Consider the following 23,619-nt stretch of genomic DNA (forward strand, 5'->3'; position numbering starts at 1 on the left):
TTTCCCATAAGATTTTCATCGAACAATTTTCAAAAATGCATTCTTTGAAATTAAGCTACAATGTAAATTCTGGTATTTTATAGGTTTTCATAAATATATCTTTCTATTTTGAAGTATTTAATGCTTAATTTCGTTTCTATCTTTCGATTCTAAACATTTGGAAAAAGATTTTGGAACATTGATTGAATCTGGCAGTGGTAAAAAATATAAACAAACCATCGAAATCTTTTGGAAGCAGCTCTTTCATTTGTCCGCGCAGATCAACTAGATTGAAGTGCACTGATTAGAAAAGATTTATAATTGCTTGTCTGAGTGCTTATCTAGTGTATCATTATATTTCCAATTTATTTTCTAATATATTCTTTGAAATGGGTGAACCAAAATTGAGGTTAGTTCTGTGTTATTTTGACGGCTCTAATTTAAAATTTCTATAACTCACACCTTCTTTATTGCTTTTTAACTCTAATGACTTTTAATTTAAGTCATCATTTCTTCATCTTCGTTAATCCGTATCATAAAATTTCTGAATTAAAACGTTATGCGCTTACGTCTTGTTACTAATATTAAAACAGTTTTTTTTTTCCCCCCAATGTTATCAATACACATTCAGTAACTGTTTCTCTTGTTTTATTTTTTTTTTTTTATCAAAATTTTGAAAAAGCATCCTTTTAGGAGTGGCCACACAACAAGGAAAAATTATGGAATTTTTTTTAAATCATCGAAAACGGTGAAATGAATTAATTTGAGTTCGAAATACCGCTTCAATATTTTCAACAAAAAAAATTAGTCTTCATAATGTTTAGAAGAAAAAAAACTTATTCTGGAAGCAAACTATAAGTGTTTTGCAATACAATTTTTCCGTAATAGTAAGGCACAACTGAAAAATTAATAACATTTGTCACCATTCATAGAAATTTGATAAAATCAGAGAAAAGCTCTCTAACTTACACGTTTTAAGCCCTACTATTTATCTGTAGATTTCATATTTATTTTTAAATACTTTTGATTTTTCTCTTTGCTTAGAATAGCTGCTTCACCATTTTATTTATAATAGTGATTTTCTTAACTTTTATTTATTTACATTTAATTTCTATTACAATAATTATTTAATTTAACTCAGTAATTTATTAATAGTGACTCCCTGTTTAGTAATGGTGACTGGTTGCACATTTATTCTGTCACAAAGTCCTCCATCTTCCAATGACAAAATATAGCAGTGGGGGTACTGAATAGTAGATTGATCCTTCTTTGGTTCAGGTCAATATTATGTTCTGTAGATGCATGAATGGGTCCACCCTATAAACGTCGCATGTGTGGCTAAAGTTGTATTCTTGGCCATAAAAAGATGGCACTACTGAAAAACAAGAAACGCACAAACTGCCTTAAATTCGCCTTGTTTCACGAAGTAGGCTTGCTGATATTGGCAAGTAGCATTAGAAACAACAACAAGACAATGCTAAAGATAAAAAATAACAATGGAATAAAAATCAACAAGAAGGAAAGAAATTCCTTTCAATTCTTTTTAAAGTAAATTGAATATAAAAAAGTATTAAATAGCTGCTAGTCAGTGGTTCAACAAAAAATTTTAGCAGTCGAACCTTTAAAGAAAAAAACAACTGTTGAGATGTGCAACAAAGCAAGAAAAACATGGTTAAATCTTTAAGAAATCTATTCTGTAATTGCTGAGAAAAAGTTCATTAAAGTTAGGAACTAAAAATACAAGGCTGTTACAGAACATCTAACTACAACAACTTATATTACTTTTATTATGTTTTATGAATTCAGTGTAGAATGTTGCAATCAGTGAAAAGACCAAATCTTAATAGCAAGCAAATTTAATAAATGTGAACGAATATGATGACGTGATGATTGTTTGGCTTCTTAAAAAGCATTCCATACCAATTCCTTGTCTGCCACACATGTGATACATATTTACAATTAAGATTGATTATAGTGCCCTCTATGGTAGGAATTCCTAACAATTCCCACCTGAACTCTTCAGTTCACAAACCAAACATTCTGATAAAACAGTATTCAAATAACATCCATACAAAAAAGTAAAAATTATAATAAAACATTTTACACAACCAATATTAGTAGAAATATTAAAATAAAAATTTATCTTTAATTTTATTTTTTAACCAAATTTTAGCTACTCAAATATTTACCTCACATTCTTCTGATACTTTATTTCTGTTTTGAATATTTTGTCATCAATAGTGAGGTCCTCGCTCTTGTTTTTTAAGAAATTCCTCTTTTGTTTTGAACAGTTCAAGCAGTTTTGAAATTGATATAATGGTTTTGGCTTAATCTAACGAGTGGTTTTTTAAAATTAATTTCATTACAATGCTTCTAATACTACTTTGTTTTCAATTTAATTTATTCATTTTCATTATATTAACAATAAAAGTGTCAAATTGCCCTACCTTGCAAATCCAATACAATTTACCAAATCTAATATGATAATCCAATGTTTTATATCCAAATTTTGCAATGTGAGTGCCAATGTTGTAATTCCGATTTTCCAGTTTATCACAAACTAGCTTCTTGTTTTTCAGTTCCAGTTTATTATTCCTTTTATATATTTATTCTGCATTTATTACTAATTAATTTACTATTGCTGGCCATTATACGCCAGGTTGCGAAATTATTCAGTGTAGAATGGTGCAGTGAGTAAAGAGGCTAAATTTTAATAACAATCAAATTTCATAAATGTAAACAGTAAAATGCAGGGGTTTCGAGAATAGAACACTTGCCTCCCAATGAAGCTATCCAGTTTCGAAGCACGACAGCTGCTGGTTAATACAAATTCTGCTCCTGGCTGGCAGTGACAATGATGACGTAAAATATCCTCAGTTGTAGGTGGCTAGCTAATTAGTCTCCTTGCCATCGTACTAACTGTGTAAGATTTTTTTCGCTTTCCTCTTTAGGTAATGCAAATGCGGATTATTTCCATCAAAGAGTCTTCCACAAAGTCTAGTTTGTACCAATGTTTAATTCAAGAATTCCCCTGTCTTTTGGGCTGGGTTCAAGATTACAAGGCTACAAAAATGAATATCGAAAGCCGTAAACTCTGAATTATTTCAGCTATTCAATGCGGTATATAAAGTAAAAATGTAAACAGTTAAACAAATATGATGTAGGAATAATTATTAGGCTTCCAAATAAGCCTTCTGTTCTGATCCATTGCTTGCCGCATAAGTACTACATATTTATTATTATTAAAATTACAGCACCTTGCAGAAAGTTAAAGATTATACAGACAATATATTCAAAAAGTTCAAGATTTTACATATTGCTTCAATGTTTCTACTATATCTAAATTTTCTATGGTCTCTTAGCAACATTTTTCTGGCGTGACATTAAAATCACTTATATGGGCTTTTCTTTAATTTTCTAGTATAACAATAAAACTGAAAATACTTAATTGGGAGCTAAAGAAAACCACAAAATCCTGTACTTTTGCAAATTTAACCTTTAACTTATAGGAGAGAGGGGGGTACCTTTCAACAGTTTTTGCTTAAGAATTATTTTCAAAGTTTTATTGCTTTCAAAATCTAAGTTCTAATTTTTATTTACTAAATTGATATTTGAGGCAACCTCTCAATTTTTTCCAAAGGTCTAAGCCAAAGACAAACTACCTTATTTTACATATTTAGTGAACCATGAATTTTGTTGAAATCTACCCCTCCTGGAGGGCAGTTTTCAATGGGTGGTGGGGCATATTTCAACAAACGAAGAGAACGTAGCAAGATCATACATTTTGGAAAATTAACTTTATTCATAAAATAATAATGAATGAATGAACATATTGAATTGATTTAGGTTTTTCTGCATTATTTTGTCTTTAATGAAATCAAAGTTCACGGAGCTCAAAGTTCAAAGCTCATGATAAATACAGCACGAGCTGTTCCACTTCTTAAACTTGATTGAGGCAGTTTCATTTTAATTTCATTTCTTTCTATACTTCTAATATCCTCTTTTTCTGGAAAATAAAGCATTGATTATCATGCACATGGTAATCATGCTTCCTCACTCTCCAGAAACTACCTGCCTCACCTGACGAGCTCCTAGCTTGGCAACAACATTCGGAGCTTGAACAACTGTAAAAACTCCAGGTTCACCCAAGTTATATATTTGATCAACTTTAAAATGACCAGAAATAAGAGCTCTCTAATAATTGTTGAAAAATTCTTCAGCATTTTCTTTATTAAAAACTGTAGCTCTTGTGAAGCTGGTGTTTTCCGGTTTTCTTAAAGTAAGCTGTGGGTGACGCTTTATAAAACCCAGTCAATTCCAGACCTTTAATTTTTGTTCCAGCTACTTGGAATTTTGGAGTTGAAACGCTTTGCGTAATCGTAGGCAAGTTGTCAAACTTATCTGTAAGTTAGACCATAATTGAGAATTGAACATGTAATTATGTATTCACAAAGCAGGGTTCATTGCTGGACGTCAAAAACTTGTTGGCTTGTGTATTTAGAACTGTAGCATTTAGTGTTAGTTGTATATATATTTTGGTGTCACCAAAAAAGCAATTATTTTACTTTCTTTTTTTTTTTATCTATAAAGTAAAATTGAAAAGTCCATTCCAAATAAGTCTGCTGCTGCTCTTAAAGATGCACCATTTCTGACAGCTTCCATTGCTTTTTCAATGTTTTCTTCACTAACTTCTGGTTNAAACTATAGCTCTTGTGAAGCTGGTGTTTTCCAGTTTTCTTAAAGTAAGCTGTGGGTGACGCTTTATAAAACCCAGTCAATTCGAGACGTTTAATTTTTGTTCCAGCTACTTGGAATTTTGGAGTTGAAACGCTTTGCGTAATCATAGGCAAGTTGTCGAACTTATCTGTAAGTTAGACCATAATTGAGAATTGAACACGTAATTATGTATTCACAAAGCAGGGTTCATTGCTGGACGTCAAAACCTTGTTGGCTTGTGTATTTAGAACTGTAGCATTTAGTGTTAGTTGTATATATTTTTTGGTGTCACCAAAAAAGCAATTATTTTACTTTCTTTTTTTTTTTATCTATAAAGTAAAATTGAAAAGTCCATTCCGAATAAGTCTGCTGCTGCTCTTAAAGATGCACCATTTCTGACAGCTTCCATTGCTTTTTCAATGTTTTCTTCACTAACTTCTGGTTTAGTGAGCTTTTTTTTTTATATGTTCGCACTATTTTAATAAACTGTAAGAAGGTAAAATAACGGTATTGAGCATTTTATTTAATATAATGTTACACCGTAAACTTTTCAATTTTCTTAAAATTAAATTATTTTCATTCTAAATCAAATTTTCTTGAATATTTTTATAAAATTTTAAAAGAATTATTTTAGTGACTCTTTTAATGAATTTCTTGTTAATAAATTCTATTTTCAACAACAATGCAACTAACTGAATTTTGATTTTAAGCTTTTAAAAAAATTTCATATAATTGAATATTTTTTTACAAACATGCTTCTTTGAACACATTCACGTGTTTTTCAAAAAGTTTAGAATAATGCCCTACAGAAAAAGTTGCGTGTTTTAAATGTAACAACCGTAATTAATGGGCTTTTTGCAGACTAATGACTTCTGCAAGATTACTTAACAAAAAAATAATAAACCCGGGGCACCTTTCAACACTGTTGAAATGTGCCCCCTAAGCTCTGTTGAAATCTGCCCCTGGTACAGACATTTTGGTTAAAGTATTATCAACCACTTAAGAAAAAGACTTTTGACTAATAAATAATATAGTTAGAAGCAGAATTAAATAAACTAGCAGATGAATAAATATCACTGACCTTATTAGAAGATTACTGGTAGTTTTAAATTAGTTTTAAAATCAAAACTGTCCTTTTACTTTTGGAATGTTAAAACATGTTCCACTGAGTAACACAACAGTGGTAAAAAAAAGTGCTTAAAACTAAATGTCAACAGTTATGCATAGTTAAAGCTTATTATCTGGCATATTGGCTAATCATTAAGCAATATTAGAAGGCAGAGATTCTAGTTGTTGTAAGGTGCCCCATGTTGAAATGTACCCCCCTCTCCCCTAGTATTAATAGTAGTTTTATGTGAATATTTTTTTTTCTTTATGTGACTTTTTGTTTCTTACATTATGATTGTCCTTAAATGATATTTTTTTTATAGCAATGGTATGCTGTTGGGACTTGGTAATCCATTATTGGACATTTCAGCCAATACTGATCACAGCTTCTTAGAAAAGTAAGTTGATAATTTTTTACTACATTTTGGTTTTTAGAATGATTGAAACCTACCATATAATTATGTACTGTAAGTTATTTACTAATAGTATATGTAAAAGTTAGTAGCTAGTATTTTGCTTGCAAATGTCACAAAAACTTATTAAATATTGCAAGATTTGCTTTGGCTAAATATAATAAACAGAACCTTTTGTAGCTTTAAATTTGGTGCAATGCAAGTCTGGAAAGATAAATTTTTAAATAATCTTAGATAGCTCAAAGTTTTGATTTATTGAGATTTTTTTTTAATCAATGAGACATGAAAGAATCAACCTGGAGTAGTTGATAATGGTTGTGATAGTATACATTGCACACAAAAAATTTTAGTCTGAATAACTTTTGATCTACGATCAGATTTTCATGTTTTAGAATTAAATCTGAACTGTTCAGGGGCTAAAATTTAAATGTGCTAAGTAATGCAAATGACTTGATGTTATAAAATCAAATGCAAAAATGTATTTTCTGAAAAAGTCTTTTTTTTATTATTATTGATAGATATGAATTTAAAACCCAAAAATATACTAGTTGTAGTCTGAGAAATATGGGCCTTATAGTTTTGGCAGGAAAGGAGTCAAAAGTTTAGGTGCTTATTTAATATTAATTTCCTGCCTCCCCATCTCAAAGAAGTCATATTTTTTAAATTTTATTTTTGAATAACTATTTGATTGATCCTCTTCACATTTAGGATTTTTTTTTCATAAAAAAAATCTGTGAATTAAAATAGTGTGAAAAATTTTATATCTCACAATTGAAAATGTTTTTACCGTTGATAAATATGAAATAATTTTTTTACATGGATTTATTATTGGATAAACAAATTTTATAACTGTGCAAAATTTTGATTGAGTCTTCTCCCTTAACTGTTAAGCCCATATTTTTAGATTTCAGCTTCCCTTTCCATTTTGATGGTCAAAAATATGAACCTATTGAAAAAAATATGTTTATTTATAACAAGTACATTTTTGTGATTAATTTCATAATTTGAAGATTTTGCTGCGCTAATCAATAACCATATTTATAGTTAGGCCTTCAAATAATCAAGACTGATTGCTAGTACATAAATATTCTATCAATTCAATCAAAAATTAGTCAGTGCTCCGCATTATATATTGATGTAGGGGTGTCACATGATAACTGCTAAACTGAAACTCTGCACAATTTATTGGAATTGCTATTTAGATTAATAGGAATTTGATTTTTGTAGGGAAAAAAATTTTTTGGTTTTTTGCCACCAGGGATCAAACAAGAGTTGTAATTGCTATTTTCGTGGTAAGACAAAAAACAAGTACAGAAAACTAACATTTACATGCATTTTTAATATTGACATCACATTTACACACATTTGCAAATCAAGCCAATTCAATAATTTTGTTTGTACTTGCATTTTATCAAACATTTAACAGTCCAGTCTCCCCTTCACTTGCATGCAACTAGTTTTTTCATTGACTTCAAAGAATTATATATTGTATCGATATATAGAAATAGTAATAATTTATAAAACTAAATTTAAGGTCAGAGACTTAAGGAATTCAAACCAATAAATGAACAAATTAACTTATAAGGTTATTTTTATTATGTTTAACCTAACAGAAAATTTTAAGTTTTCTTTTCTGCAAAAATAATTCTCCATTCATTCATTTTTTTTTTGGACCTAAAATTTCCCCAAGGCTTGCTGAATTTCACTAAAACATTCTTAGTGCAATCAGACATATCTGCTTTTAGTAAAGCTATTACAGTTTCAAGTTTTATTTTGCCTCTAGCTCTTATAATGCAAACATAATATTTGTTAATTTATTTTTCCTTATTAGGTATGGTCTAAAACCAAATGATGCTATTTTGGCTGAAGAAAAACATGTTCCAATGTAAGTTAAATTTTTATTATTAAATTATTAAGTAACTGTGAAACTTGTCTTTATATTTTCTAAGTCTTAATTGATTTTCAAAAAATAAAAAATTTGTAATTCAATACTCTGTTTGAAAATCATTAATATGTATAAATTCCTGCTAACTTACTTTCTTATGAAGTACTAAAATACATTTTTATATAATATTTTTTCAGGTACAAAGAAATGGTTGAAAACTACAATATTGATTACACGGCTGGTGGAGCTTGCCAAAATACTATGAGAGTTGCTCAAGTATTAGTCTTTCTTTTTTTTCTTATTTACTTACATGCTTTACTTTTTAAAATTTTGAATGTATTTTTAAAGTGCAAAATAAATTTTCACTTTTTGTTATGTGCAGTCCATTTTGCTAAGCCTTTCCAATTATTTTTATGTAGTAGAGAATCATATGAAGCATAGTGACTGAGTTTTAGTGCTTCCATGCCACAGGTTCAGGGTTCTACCCTCAGATCATGCAGAAAGTTAAAGATTATAGAATAACTAATATAAAATATTAATATTAATTAATATGCTTCTAAACAACTGTTCCAAATATTTTCATTTGTGATAGTGTTGTTTTACTGCATTATCAATGTTCATTTGTATCTGTAAACTTCATTTGTAAAATTCAAAAATATTCGTAAAATTCCATATTGTATTTGAAAAATCATCCAATAATATTTTTAGTGGATTTTGCAACAACCTAATGTGTTTGCATTCATGGGATGTATTGGAAAAGATGAATTTGGAAAAATTCTAGAATCTAAAGCAAAGGAAGCTGGGGTGTTAGTATCCTACCAATACCATGATACATTACCTACAGGAACCTGTGCAGTTGTCATAACTGATCAAGGGCATAACAGGTATACATGGCTAAACTATTCATGTTATGAACGCTATTCCGGAATAAGCTAATACTCGAGAATACAACCCTGGAGGATTCTATTCTCGAGGTTCTCCCAGTTTCAAATCTTTTGTCTTTTTTTTTTACCAGTTTTTGTTTCTGACGGCATGTGAGGCTAACTATTTTGCAAATGTGTTTTTTAGGTCTTTATGTGCAAATCTATCAGCAGCTAATTGTTTTAGCAAGGAACATCTTGAGAGGCCGGAAAACCAAGCATTGATTGAAAAAGCCAAGTTCTTTTATATAACTGTAAGCAATGCATTAATAATATTCATAATGGGCCTTGTTAGTATAATGTTTATTCTATGACACAATTCTTAAATATTTACTAATATCTGTCACTTATTTTAAGTTTAAATAATAGTGTTCAAAATTGGTTAGTCTGATTTCACATTATCACATTATATTTTTGCTTCCTTTTTTACCATTGTTATAAATTGTACTAAAGAGTTTATTCTTTGTTATTCTTTTTTTTTAATCTAGAAGGCCCTATCTCCTAATAAAATAATCAATATTTAATCACAATTTTTAAAAAGATCAATATTTTCCAAAATCAATACAAAGATCAATATTTTACAAAAAAAACACAAAAAATTTGCAATTATTTCGCTTTATGTAAAAATATTTTGTTACTATGTTAATTGTAACAAATTAAACTATTGCTTAGATTTGAAAGCAATCATTTGTATTTGGAGAAAAAAAATTAACTCAATAAGAAGAAATAAATTAAAAGTAATTTTGTTCTTTGATGCAACTTTTAACAATTTAAGCAACAAATAGTTTTTGTCTTTCTTTTTTAATATTTATGTCTGGCAACATCTAATATCTCTCTTTTTCTATTTTTGATTAACACCTACTCCACTGTGTGCTTATAAAACAAGGAAATAAAGATCTTGTGAAAGAAAAAAGAATTTTCTACAACAATGCATTAATAGTCGATATTAAAAGCTAAAAATTGCAAAAAAGCACTTAAATTTGCAATAATTTAAAAAATTGGGAATTTGAAGCAACTTTTTCCTTAAGTTCACGAATAAAGATGCCTCTTCCAGCACATAAACGTTTAACTCTGCAGTTGCATATCAGCGGAAGACCAAATGTGGTATTTTTTTCCCAACTATACAATTAGATTTGACAATTATTATTATTGAAAAATTATTTAAGATTTGTCAATTAGTTCAAGAACTTGATAAACAAAAGTTCTTGAACTAATTGTCAAATCTTAAATTGAACACCCAAAACAGCGGTGGAGGTCCTTACTACTTTTTAATATAGAGATAAAACATTTACTTTTTATCTTAGATAAAAAAAAATTTGTTTAGATTTAATTCTCATTTTGATTTCTATTTTAACTCTCTAAATGTTAAGCTGCTGGGTATAATTGTGTTAAAATTTCTCAGCTACTCATTCCTTTTCTGAAATTACAATATTTATCTTTTACAATTTAATTTTTTGCTTTAATACTTTTTTTCAATTTTTGTGTTTTTATATACTTTTTGAACTTTTAATAAAAATGTTATTCTTATTTTAGAGTTTCTTCTTGACTGTAAGTCCTCCTTCAATAATGCACGTTGCAGAGCATGCTTCCCAATTTGACAAACCATTAATTATGAATTTAAGTGCACCTTTTCTGAGTCAATTTTTCAAAGAACCTATGATGGAAGCAATGCCTTATGTAGATATACTATTTGGTAATGAACAGGTATGTTTCTAAAGCTTAATTTCTTTATAGTTCATTATTTTTAATACCTAATTTGATTATGCTAATTTTATATAATTTTATTTCATTTGCTTCATACGTTGTCATATTTGTCTACTTATCACAATTGTTATTAAATTTTTCTGACAATGTTTCATTTTAAACAGAAAATAATTTGTAAACAGTCAGTGTTTTTAACCATTCATTAACTAATATCTTTTTACTATATATGCTAATACACGAGTCAAGCACTCCAGTAACTTTTAAATGGGGGTGTTCAAAAATTTGAAATTGACCAATTGATGTGAGGTTAAATTTAAAATTGGGGTCTAACACTTACACTTTATAGGTATTTTAAATATACATTGGTTGCATTTAAATATTTCAAACTTATGTATTAATAAATGTAATGTATTTATAAATTTAAAACTAAATTATATTTTCAACCTGTTATAGAAAATACTAAGAATGCAATTTTCTTATACCATATCTTTTCATAGTCCAGTAAAGTTAAATTTTTTCATCGGAAAAATTAGTACCTAAAAAATTTTTTTATGGAAAGTTTTATTATTATATTATAAATGATGCTTAAAAACTCCCTTATTTTCTTCTGTATGCTTCCTCCTGTTTTTGAAAGAAATGGTGGTGTTTTGTAGGGGTGAAATGAATTTCTTCTTGACAGGAAAATTAGGAACATTTTCTCATGTTTCCAATTCTGAGACACTCAGACTTAATAGTTTAGAAGTTAAAAAGATTTCATGTCTAAAATTTATCTGATATCGCTATTTAAACAAGTGAGACCTATGTGTTCTTGACTGTACTTGAGTTAATAGAACAAATAATTCAAAAGTAGCTAGAGTTTTTATGTATAAACGTTACTTCTTTTGACTCGTAGTTGTGTAAGCAATTTGCATCCAGGAACTATCTGAACATGTAATGTTAGTTTTCTCATGTTATTTTTCACGCTAAATTGTATGAGATCAATCCCAGGACGATCGGACTAATAGTTTAGAGGTTATAAGCACTTTATGTGCAAAAAGTGCTATTTTGTACTTTCACTTATTTGTACATCTTACATTGTACAGGCAAGCGAGGTATTGTTTTCTATGTATTTTCTTTTTATTTTAATCAAATGAGACCAAAAATGCAAATCATAAGGACTAATATTTCAAAAGTTGAAATGATTTTTTTTATTTTTTTATTTATAAAATATATTATTTCTGATGGGCACTTATTATGAAGAAAATCGTGCAACTTAAAAACTATTTATATCAATTGGAATTTAACTCTATTCAATTCTGTAAAGAAATTTCATCAAAGAATAACTTCACTTGCTTAGACAGTCCCTAGATAGCAAAGTAAAAAGTATAAACCGTGACAAAAATAACACTTTTTACCCAAATGCAACTATCAAACTATTTGTCCCATTGACTTGTGTGTAGTCTCATTCGATTCAGCATAAAATAATGCATAAGAAACAATGTGTAATTTATTTAGATAGCAATATCAGATGCATAATTAGGTTAAGTACACATACAAATTTATACTCATTGTTCATAAACCCCTTATAATTTAATTTGTTAATTTTCTATTCAATCAGTAATAAAAAACTCGCATTTAAATGTAATTTGAGTTTTAATAAAGTAAAAAGACTTTTATTAGTTTTATATTATAAAATTGGAAGTCAGTGTGTGTTCTAATCAACCTTGGGATGTCTTGATAAATTTCACTATCAGAAATTTTATCTTTCTAAGTCTTTTGACACAAATTAAGCATGAGCTTCATTTTATGCATTATTCGCACACCCTCCCCCAAAAAATGAATTTACGCTTATCTTATGCCAATTCATCAATAATTTAACCTCCCACTCCTCACATATTATTGGAATCAATCTATTTTTGAAATTTACTGAGCATTTTCTGTTGAATCATGGAAGACTTTCGGTCATTAGTCCATGAGCTACTCACAATTTTAATAAATACTTTCGATTTTATAAAAGTGTTCAAACAAAATCCTAGGCGAGATGACTAGTGGGGTTTTTTTAAAGATCAGTAAAATATGATTGATAATTTTTCTTATGTGCCAAGAAACTGATGCAGGAATAGAATTTGAGATAAAAATGATTCTTCTATTTATCTTCTTAACTCAATAAGTGACTTCGCAATAAGGTAAGATATTATATTGATTTTAAAACTATATGAATAATAACGAAAGAGTGTTTTTTAAAATAAGTATGAAATTGAATAAAAATTTTGTCTAATACCTAACACTTTTAATGAAAATTTGTATGAAAAATACTGTTTAATTTTGTTGGACATATTTACTAAATTATAATTGTGTGAGATATAAAAACAAGTGTTTAAAACAAAATTATTGTTTTGGGAAAAGAGGAAGCGTTAAATGTAAAATATTGTAATTTCATGTTTTTGTTATTTCATACTTCATTTATTGAAGTATTTTTGTATGTCGTAGGGTTTTGTTTGTTTTTTTCTTTTTCTGATGCACGTGTCCTACAAACCCGAGTAACTTTAATTATTTTTTTCTTTTTTGTTTGATTTTTCTCTTAATTCTAACACTGGAATTAGTTTTTAGCTCCTTTTGATTGCGTTGAGTATGTAATAACAGTTGCGTTTAGAGCAGTATAGCCATTTTCCTCTCTTGTGATATATTTTATATTTAGCCAAATAATGATTTTTGTTACATAAGTTTCCAGTGAATTTTAAAGAGGGTGTATATATTGTGGTTTTCAGATCTGCATAATTCTCTTTTTTTATAATTAAAGGTTTATTTCGTCCCAAAAACATTAAATCCAGACAGACCTATGAATTATTGTTTTGGAATTTGAATTATTGGATTTTTCACACACACAAAAAATAGCTTAAGTTTCAGTAATAAGTTTTTAATATAAATTAAAAATGTCAAGATAAATGTTTTGACATTTTATAAAATATGTTTATTTTGGAAAACTTTTTTTCAAGGACTTTTATTTATTTATTTATATTTTTTTTTTGTCTATTTTTCTTAATATAACTTAACTGAAAATAAATATTAAAAAAAACTTATCAATTGCTCCAAATTAAATTTTTTCTTTCAATCATTATGTATGTTTCTTTAAATCAAAATCTAATCTTCGAGTTCTTTGTGCCACTAAGCCCTACATTCAATCAATCTAATGTTAGAGTTTAAATTTACAATATTAAATGCTTCATTTACTTCTTTAACTTTTATTTTCATGTTAAATTTCTTTGCAACTCAAGTTCAATGAAAATACTGACTTTAAAATAACTAATTTATTTATTAACTTTTTTTACGTTTTTAAATAACTCAGATATTTTAATTTCATTTATATTACGTAAAAGTATTTAATTCAGAGCAAATTATCAGTTATGAACTTGCAATTTTGTTTAATTATTGTATATTTATTACTTAGTAGGTCGAAAACATATTTGTTTCATTTTCCTAAAATCATATCTTACTGCTTTTGTAAAATTTAGTATCTTTTTTTTTAATAGGTGAAACCTTAGCCTTCTTAGCCAAAAACAGGCCATTGGGAAAGAGTTTTTTTTTTTCTTTATATTTAAGTATCAAGTAGTTAATGACATCTAGTTTGACTCCCTTATTTTCTCTAAAGCTTTTAACAACCCAATTTTCTCTAAACCACTTTAAATATCCGTATGTTCATTTTTTAACATCAATTAAATTTTGTGAAGATGTATACTGAATCTAATAAAAGAAATTTGGGCAATCCTGACTGTTTAAAGGATATAAAAGTATGAGATGAAGCATTAGATCTAAATTGGTTGTTTTGCTTTGTGGTATACTCTGTTATGTTAGTATGCTATTTAAGTATTAAATATGCAAAAGCTGGGTTGAGAAAAACCAATTTAACTATAAAAAAAATTGTCTGCAGCTGCATATTTTAATTATCTTTTTTAACATCCAAAGCAAAAACTTTTCGACTTTCAAAATTTTAATCATGTGATTATGCAGTATTTTCTAATTTTAATCATTTTTTCCTCTCTTATAATTTTATTTTTATTTATAGGAAGCTGTAACATTTTCTAGGGAGCAAAATTTGGGCGTAAGTATTTTTGATCATATTTTTTTTTTTTTTNTTTTTTTTTTTTTTTTTTTGTTAAATTTACTTTAATTTTTATGAGATTTTTTTAAATTTTATTTATGTTTTTTTAATTGCAAAGTAAAGTATTTTCTTTTTTGACAACATGTTACACCCAAATTTTTTTTCTCTCAAATTGGGTACAGAATTGTAAAGAATATTTAGTTTTCATTACAATCATAAAATATCTTTTCCATTAAAAAAAAAAAATTGAAAAAAATGGAAAATTCTTTTAGAAAAATTTTCAGAATTTTTAAAAACTCAAAAACAATTGAAAGCTGTTCAAATTATAGTTGGTTTAAAACAAGTAATTTGGATAAAATTTTGAACATAGAATTTTATTAATTTGTATTTTTATTTAGACTGAGAACATTGCGGAAATAGCTCTGAAAATAAGTGAATTGCCAAAGAAAAACACTGCAAGACAAAGAATAGTTATAATCACTCAAGGGCATGAACCTGTAATTTGTGCACAAGGTATGATACATATATTTTAATCTTTACTAAACATTAATTGAATCTTTACTAAACGAATTGAGTGTAATTATGTTTGATCTATCAATTTACTTTCTTTTTGCTATTTATAGTTGAGAACTGAATTATCATTAAATATGTTTATGCATTTTTTGAAATTACAGCTATTTTGTAAACACTGTTAAATTTTTTTGGAAAAAAAAATTTTTTTTTTACTTTTGGTACCGTTTTGAACATAGATCAATTTCAGCTGAAGAATAAGTTTTTTTCATTTTTGTCTTTGGAAATTTTAAATCTTCTTAAAGACTCGGTATCAAAAATTTGCTGCATTTTTGAAAGTGCCTTTTGCTCTCCCTGGTCAGGAAAAACTCAGAAAGCGTGTAATTATCAGGGAATTTTATTTTGACTCTTTACAGCAGAGAAAGATTCTTTTCTTTTAAAAAAAAACCTGTAAAATTCTTACATCATACCTGGAAAATAATCAATCTTAGAATTGTCAGTAACAGTAATCAGTTATTGAGATATGAGTTAAATAATTCTAAAGTCTATTACAGTTATTTGTTGTGAAAATGCCACATTTTAATGAAATATTTCAATGTTTCCATCCTCATTCAATTTCATATGTATATATACTCACACGGACCAGGGAAAACTGATAAAACTTGGAACTGTCTGGGAATTTTATTTTGCCTCTAACAAACAGGGAATAATCAGGGGGAAATGGCAATTTTTTAAAGAGAAAACCTGGATAACTCCTACATCATATCTGGAAAGTAACCAGTCTTATTGCGAGTAAACATTCATAACCAGTTAACATTGTCAGTAACAGTAGTCAGTCATTAAGATTCAAGTTAAATAGTTCTAACATCATTACAATTATTTGTTGTGAACTTATCACATTTTAGTGAAACTTCCATTCTTCTATCGTTATTCAATTATATTTCTTTGCTCACAAAATGTAATAATTGACATAACAAGTAAAAAATCAAAGTTGTCTGGTGAAAAACAGCATGGTATAGATAAAATATGGTTTGGATTTTCAGTGAAATTTTCCAGATATACCTGGAAAAGTCAGGAATTTTTTTTTTCCTGTAAGTAAGAAAAAACCCTGTAGATATACCCTGTATAAAAATAAAAACTATTATCTATGGGAAATAACAAAATTAGTTTTCTGATGAGAATGTATCCTAATTCAAAAATTTATTGTTAAATTAATATAAAATGTTTCTGTGTATGATTTCAGATAAAGTTACTACAGAATACCCAGTGATTAACATTATACCAGAAGAAATTGTTGACACTAATGGAGCTGGGGATGCTTTTGTTGGTGGTAAGTGACGCACAGATAACTTTTATAACTGTTTAAAAATTTTAACTCTTATTTGTTATTTCAAAATTAAATTTGATTTGTAATCTGGGTACTTTTTTATATAGCAAACCTAGTTTTCACTTTGATATTCAATTCAGTAAGATACTCAGCAATATATTTTTTTTATTTATTTTTTTATTTACGAAGTGTTAAAGTTAAGAGAATTAAAGCTGATAATAGGAATTACTTTCCTGTTGCATAGGAATTACATTTCCTGTCAGTATAGCAAGACAAAAAACTGTTAATAATTTTAAAACAAAAAAATAACCTCATCCATCTTAATTTTAATGCAATACATTTCTATATTTTTGTACCCTAATAATCTCGAATAGTGAACACTTCTGGAATTCACAATTTTTTGTGTTTTTTTATTGTTTTTTCTCATTTTTTTATCATTTTCTGATTTTTTGTTATATTCCTAAGAATGTCGAAAAATTTCTATTGTGCACTTTTCAAATTGTGTTAAAACGAATTGAAGTTATCTCTAAATTCATCAATTATTACAGTTTAAGTGCAAGTGCTAGCATGTTTGATTTTTTAATGTGATTTATCGGAGATTTGTTTTATTTATTAATTTTTGTTAAGTTACATGTTTTGTCAAATAAACTGAGAATCCTACTTTCAGTTTTTTAGATTAATGTAAGGAATCTCTCACCCCTTGCTTGCTGTCTCTGTTCTAACTCTTCTTTTTAGATCACTTTCTCACTTTCCAGATGCTGAAATATCTTTCTTGTTTAAGTAAATGCTTGTACATGCTCCAAGACTGTCTGGCATTTTTAGTGTGCTCAAATTTCATACTTATAGAATTTAACTTACTGAAAGAAGTAATGCACAGAATGGTTAAAACAGAATTCGATATTTAACCTTCATGTAAAAAGAGTTACACAAAAAATTTAACTGTTAACTTACTGTTACATTCTTAAAACTGACTCATAGTATGTATCAAAAATTAGCGCAGTATGTTTCTAAAGCCTGCATGTTTCTCTATAAATAAATGAAAATTAATTATTTGACTCTGATGATTGGCATTTACTAATTGTGTTTTCTAAATTCAAACATCAAATTTATAAGTTATAAAATGATTATTTCAAATGGTAAGCCCCTATTTCAATCATCTTTATTTTGATTGGTTGTTTAAATGAAAACAAAAGTTTGCAAATCCTAGATATATTTTAATAAATTTGAAAAAATTTGCCAAAGCATTTCATTTTATTATCTGTTACCTTTTTTTTTAAAAAAAAAAAGGAATGAAAGTAAGTTATGTTGTTGCTTATTGCCCCCTGGCTTAGAAAAACTAAACCAAGTCCAGGAGACCATGCAGCACAATTAAATCATTCTACAAAATCATAAAATTTAACGAAAGTAACTTATACCGTCACTTTACTATCTGATTTTTGAACTTCATTTGTTTGTCCATTACAGTGTAACATACTACTTAAGATGTTTAATGTGATCATTTCATTATTGTTGCCACTCAGAAGGAGCTGACTCTTCCTGCAACTGTGTTAATTAAAACTTTGTTGCTGACATTCATTTATTACAAAATAATGTTAATTTTTTGCAAATTCTGTTATGTTAACTATTATTGGTGATGGTAACAGTAAATTTGATACCTTTTTATCGGGTCTCTTCCTCGACATGGAACTTTTGGAGCCCATTTTAATTTTGTGAAGTTGATCGTTAATTTTTAATCTTGGTTGTTGATCTTTTGACTGTTATATCTTTTGATTGATTCAATTCATAATAAGGTGATGTTGTTATTCTATATTTAATTATAATTCTTTTATCAGTATTTTATAATGTTTTTATCAGAAAATTAAATCACAGTAAAAATGTAAACTCTTAAAGAATAATAAAATACAATTCATGAACTGAACATGGTTTGATCGTTCTATTTGAATTGCACCAATCAAATACTTGATATATTTTTTATAGGAATTTTTATTTGTAACAAAATAACTCCACTTTTCTCTTAAGATGAAAACCATTTAAATTTTTTACTTTGTTTTCGAACAGTATCGTGAGAACAATTTAGAGCAAACTTCAAAAGCTCCATGTTATGGAACTGGCCTATTGTAAAAGAAAAATAATAATAATAATTGTTTTTAAAAAAAAAGTTTTTTTTTTTCCTCAAATGCATATTATGAATTTAATTGACACGTGTTTCCTGTTTTCGATTCTAATTAATGAAAATAATTGATAAAAATTAATGAAATAATTGATTTATGTAAATACATCTTTATTATTTTATTTATTATAGGCTTTTTAGCACAATATGTTCTGGGTAATGCCTTAGATGTTTGCATAAAATGTGGAATATATGCTGCTACTGAATGTATAAAACTATCTGGATGTACAATGCCTGATAAGCCAAATTTTAAATTGTGATTATTTAATTGGGTTAAATCATATTCCATGCTAAACTGAGATTAATTCCATTAGAGATTAAATATATATGTATGGAACCCTCTACCAGTTTTGTACAATCTAGATTATTTTAATAAAATATAGACTTTTGAAGACTTTTTATTAAATTTGTCAATCATTCTTATGTTGCAACACAAAAAAATCCTACATTCCTTTTAAGTTTTATTAAGGGTCCGCACCAACCCCTGTGATACGCAATCAATTTTGTTTCTTAATTGTAAAGAGCTTGATGCATCAAATTTAAAAAATAACCAATTAAAATATCGCAGCATTTTTTATTGCATTAACATAGTTAATTCCCAATTCTATTGAGATAAAATTTTAATATAATTATTTATTTTATTTTTATTTATTTATTTTTTTTTTTTTTTTGCTTACCCTTGCCTTTATTTTTTTTCTTAAATTCCTTTGTTAATTTTTTGAGTACTATAAAAAATTTTTAGTTGTTTTTCATAAAATAGATTATTTATTAACTGTGCGGAAAATTAATTCCTAATGTCTTACAAATTTGGATTAATTATTTTCTTAGCATACATTGACTGGACACAGCTTTACAGAATGCTTATTATGAAAATAAATATGACATATTGATTGTTATGATTTTTCAGTAACTAAGTTAACATGAAAAAATTACTTTAGTAGGTACAACACTATTAAGCACCAACATTCTTAACCCCGCTATTAGCCTTTAATTTGCTATAATAATTAAATAAATTATTTATTAACTGTGGAAAATTAATTCCAAATGTTTAACAATTTTGGATTCATTCTTTTCTTAGCATATATAGACTGGACACAGCTTTACANAATTTAAAATTGTCTGAAAAATTATTTTTGTTTGCTTAAACACATATATCCTATACAATTATAATATTTTTTTTATCTAAGAAAAAAATTTTATTTGTAATCAAATATAAATTTAGATTGAATTATTTTGCCTACATATATAAGTGGTAGTAAAAGGTTTAAAACTTTTATTAAGGGTGAAAAAAAAATAATAAAGAGTGCCACACAGTGAATGGAGGGTGCTGTACTGTCATTATTTCAAGTTAATATAGAGTTTATGATTGATGTAAAACATGTTCTGATTGATGTAAAACATCTCTTTTGTTACCTCATACCTCTATCATGCCATTATAGTTATTACACATTTCCTAGCTTTTAAATGTCTGTTATTTAAATTAATTATTTTTAATCCTTCTTAAAATGAATCAGCTTAAAGAAAGATTAAAAATATCTTGCAATTCTTGGGCAATAACCCTGCAAATGTTGAGTCCCTAAAAGAAGTCGTAATGAAATTTCCTCATACATTGCTTTCTCATTAAATAACATAATAAAGTGTTGTGTGTCCTTTTTCAGGAAAAAAATACGTTACTAAGAGTTATAAACGTTATTTCTATAATTTGATAAAAATTTTAAATCAGATAAACTATGATAGGGGTAAACTATGTAACTCTTACTATACTTTTCAAACCAAAACTAAGCAGTCTTAAAAGGATACGAAGTTTTAAAAATGAAAATTGAATGGCATCTTTGAATTGGTAACTCTCACTTAGAATTACTTATTTAAAGCGTCGTTTTGTAAGAATTTGGGGGGGGGAATAAAATTCTGATTTTCGTTACGAAAAATAATTTACCTCAAAAGGCCTTGTGAACATTATTAGGTTATTTGTTAATCGAATCAGAACCGATTGTATCTAACAATATTTTTTTCTATTAAAGTTAGTACAGTTTAAAGAACTTGTCAAAAAAAAAAATTTTTTTTAAAATAATAAGTTTAAAATATTTTAGAATGAAAAAAAAAAATTTTTTTTCTTTATTCATTTTGCTTACATGTTATGTAACAGCTCTTAACCTTTTTCTTTTTTTTTAATGGATCAAAATGGAAAGATTCATTTCTCTGACTCTTATTTCCTTTCTTATTAAAGCAGTGTATTAAGCAAACCTTGTCTTCTCTTATGCAATTCCTTTGTTCTTTACTTGTGTTAAAAAATTATTTGTTTAACTTTCAACAGAAAAGAATAAAATTCTCAGGTAAGGTATATTATTAAGGGTGCGTAGCGTTTCTAAAAAGTGCTTAAAGGTGCTTATTTTCGTTTTTTAAAAGCCCTTAAAGGTGATTTTAAAAAGTGCTTAATTTACTTCTTTTTTGTCAAAATGAGATTTTTTCTTTACCATGTTGAATTTCGTTACGAATTATGCAAAAAGACACTGTTCACATTGTTCCATTCAACATTTTCACAATTAATTCAAACCCAATCAATCTACTTCAGCGTATTTTCTGTCTGTAGCGTATGAAAACGTAAATGCCATTCGTTTTACGTGATTCAAAATTTAATGATTTTCGACAATTGTCAAAAACTATGCCAAAAGTTTTTTTTCCGTCATGACAGTTCAAACAAGACAAAACCTTCAATTTTCAAAAACTTTCCAACCTTACCTATTTATGATATTTTTTAAAGTGCTTAAAAATATTTTTTGAGTGCTTGAAAAGTGCTGAAAAGGTGCTTATTTTTTGTTGAATAATTTGACTACACACCCTGTTATTGTTTAATGAATTGACGATTGCTTTTTCAAAGAAAATGGGACCGACTAATTTATTTCAACTAATTTGAAATACTCATTCTCCCAACAAGCAACAGAAACCTCTCCCATTCAATTTTTGGCTATTAATGACTTGTTTTATAATGTGTATCTACATAAAAGTGTGTAATAACGAAAAGACATGCAGGTAGAAATGAAATAACTGATTTCTAAGTGTCAGCTAGCCATCAGTATCCATGCTGTGTTGTCATTTGCATGGCTAAAAGCAGGGTTGGAAATTCGTCTAGAAACTGCGAAAAACCCAAAATAACTAAAAGTGACCCCTAGAATTGCTTAGAAATATGTGTATCATCAAAATAGTTCAAATTTAAATAAATTTTACAAATTGGCACTAGTGCATACGTTTTTTATGTGATTTGTTAATTTATTTCTATTAATAAAATTTGACTCTTATATAAACCGTTCTTAATAAATGAAGTTTTATTTACTTCACTACATGAAATACTAAAACTACAGTTGTAATTTTTAAGAAAATCATTAAAATTATTTTTATTCCACATTATGGTTTTTTAGTTTTCACTAATTTGAAAATTATGTATTAAGTCAATTTGAATTAAATATTATTTAAACTAGATAGATTGCAATTATAACTTGTTACAAAGTTTTTTATAATTGACATTTCTTTTGAAAAAAAAAAGTTTTTTTCTCTTGGATTGAAGGAAATCTATTTCTTCTGGGGTCGGAGTTTCAACTCTGAAAGAAATTTGCCATCTCTGGATAAAATGTATGTTCAAATATTTAGATCTTGCTTTTGGACAATAATACAAGTACAAATCAAAACTTTGAATGCACAACACAATTTAACTTTTTTTTTATAACCGTCCTTGAACAGCCGACCCAATTTTATGGGTTTACGACTACTAATGTTCAACTCTGTAGCCTTGTAATTTTGAATCCAACCCAGAAGACAAGGGAACTCCTGGATCGAGTATTGGGAGAAATGTTGCGTTCGTGGAGGACTTTTTGATGGAGCTAACCCGCATTTGCGTCACATGGAGACGAGAGGAAGACCACGAGAACCTCCCTCGGTTAGCCTGACGACAAGGGGACTCTAACCCATGATCCGTCTACCACTGAGGATATTTCACGTCAGCACTGTGGTCGATGCAAGCCGGATGCGGAATTCGAATCTGGTTCGAACGCTCTATCCCCTGAGCCATCGCGGCTCGCACAACAACATTTAATAAAATCTTGTCGAATTTATTAATCGATATGTATGTACTTTTTTTTTTTCTACTTTTTAATTGACATTTTACAGCATGGCCATCAGCAGCAAATCCCCCCCTCTGCTATGTTCTGTGAAATAGTAACAAAAGCATATAGAATTTGAAATAAACTTTAGCAAAGGAATCAAAATACTATACATTTTTATACATTATGGAATTTAATTCTAATTATTTATTTTAGGATTTTTAGTTCAGTATGCTTTGGGTAATACCATAGAAGTTTGTATTAAAACTGGAATTCATGCTTTTAATGTGTTTTTAAAAACACGAGGATGTGCATTGCCCGACAGGTCTTTATTCAAAGAACCAATTTATGTTCCATTATAAAAGGAAGTATATCTTCTACTCACGAGTTGCGTCAATGTTTTCTTGTGATTTACATTTAGTTAGTGAAATATATAAAAATAGGTATTTTTGTGTAAATTTAAAATTGTCTGAAAAATTATTTTTGTTTGCTTAAACACATATATCCTATACAATTATAATATTTTTTTTATCTAAGAAAAAAATTTTATTTGTAATCAAATATAAATTTAGATTGAATTATTTTGCCTACATATATAAGTGGTAGTAAAAGGTTTAAAACTTTTATTAAGGGTGAAAAAAAATAATAAAGAGTGCCACACAGTGAATGGAGGGTGCTGTACTGTCATTATTTCAAGTTAATATAGAGTTTATGAT

The 23,619-nt window shown here is 27.6% G+C and overlaps 1 protein-coding gene across 2 annotated transcripts; it reads left to right on the forward strand.

Moving 5' to 3' along the window:
• The first annotated feature begins 46 nt into the window (after positions 1-46).
• Positions 47-23,574, forward strand: LOC107443880 (Adenosine kinase 2). 2 transcript variants are annotated; one of them, XM_043044058.2, is made up of 11 exons: positions 47-388; positions 6,126-6,200; positions 8,047-8,100; positions 8,298-8,376; positions 8,809-8,984; positions 9,169-9,274; positions 10,554-10,724; positions 14,767-14,802; positions 15,201-15,315; positions 16,556-16,642; positions 18,942-19,206. In XM_043044058.2, exons 1-11 carry the CDS (start codon positions 369-371, stop codon positions 19,067-19,069), a joined length of 1,047 nt encoding a protein of 348 aa, XP_042899992.1. In that variant the 5' UTR covers positions 47-368; the 3' UTR covers positions 19,070-19,206. The 2 variants fall into 2 exon arrangements, with proteins under 2 accessions (XP_042899992.1, XP_042899991.1); XM_043044057.2 differs by lacking the exon at positions 18,942-19,206 and adding an exon at positions 23,120-23,574 and having other exon boundaries at positions 209-388.
• The last annotated feature ends 45 nt before the right edge of the window (positions 23,575-23,619 follow it).

Source organism: Parasteatoda tepidariorum, chromosome 7 (genome assembly GCF_043381705.1).
Source record: "Parasteatoda tepidariorum isolate YZ-2023 chromosome 7, CAS_Ptep_4.0, whole genome shotgun sequence".
Taxonomy (NCBI): domain Eukaryota; kingdom Metazoa; phylum Arthropoda; class Arachnida; order Araneae; family Theridiidae; genus Parasteatoda; species Parasteatoda tepidariorum.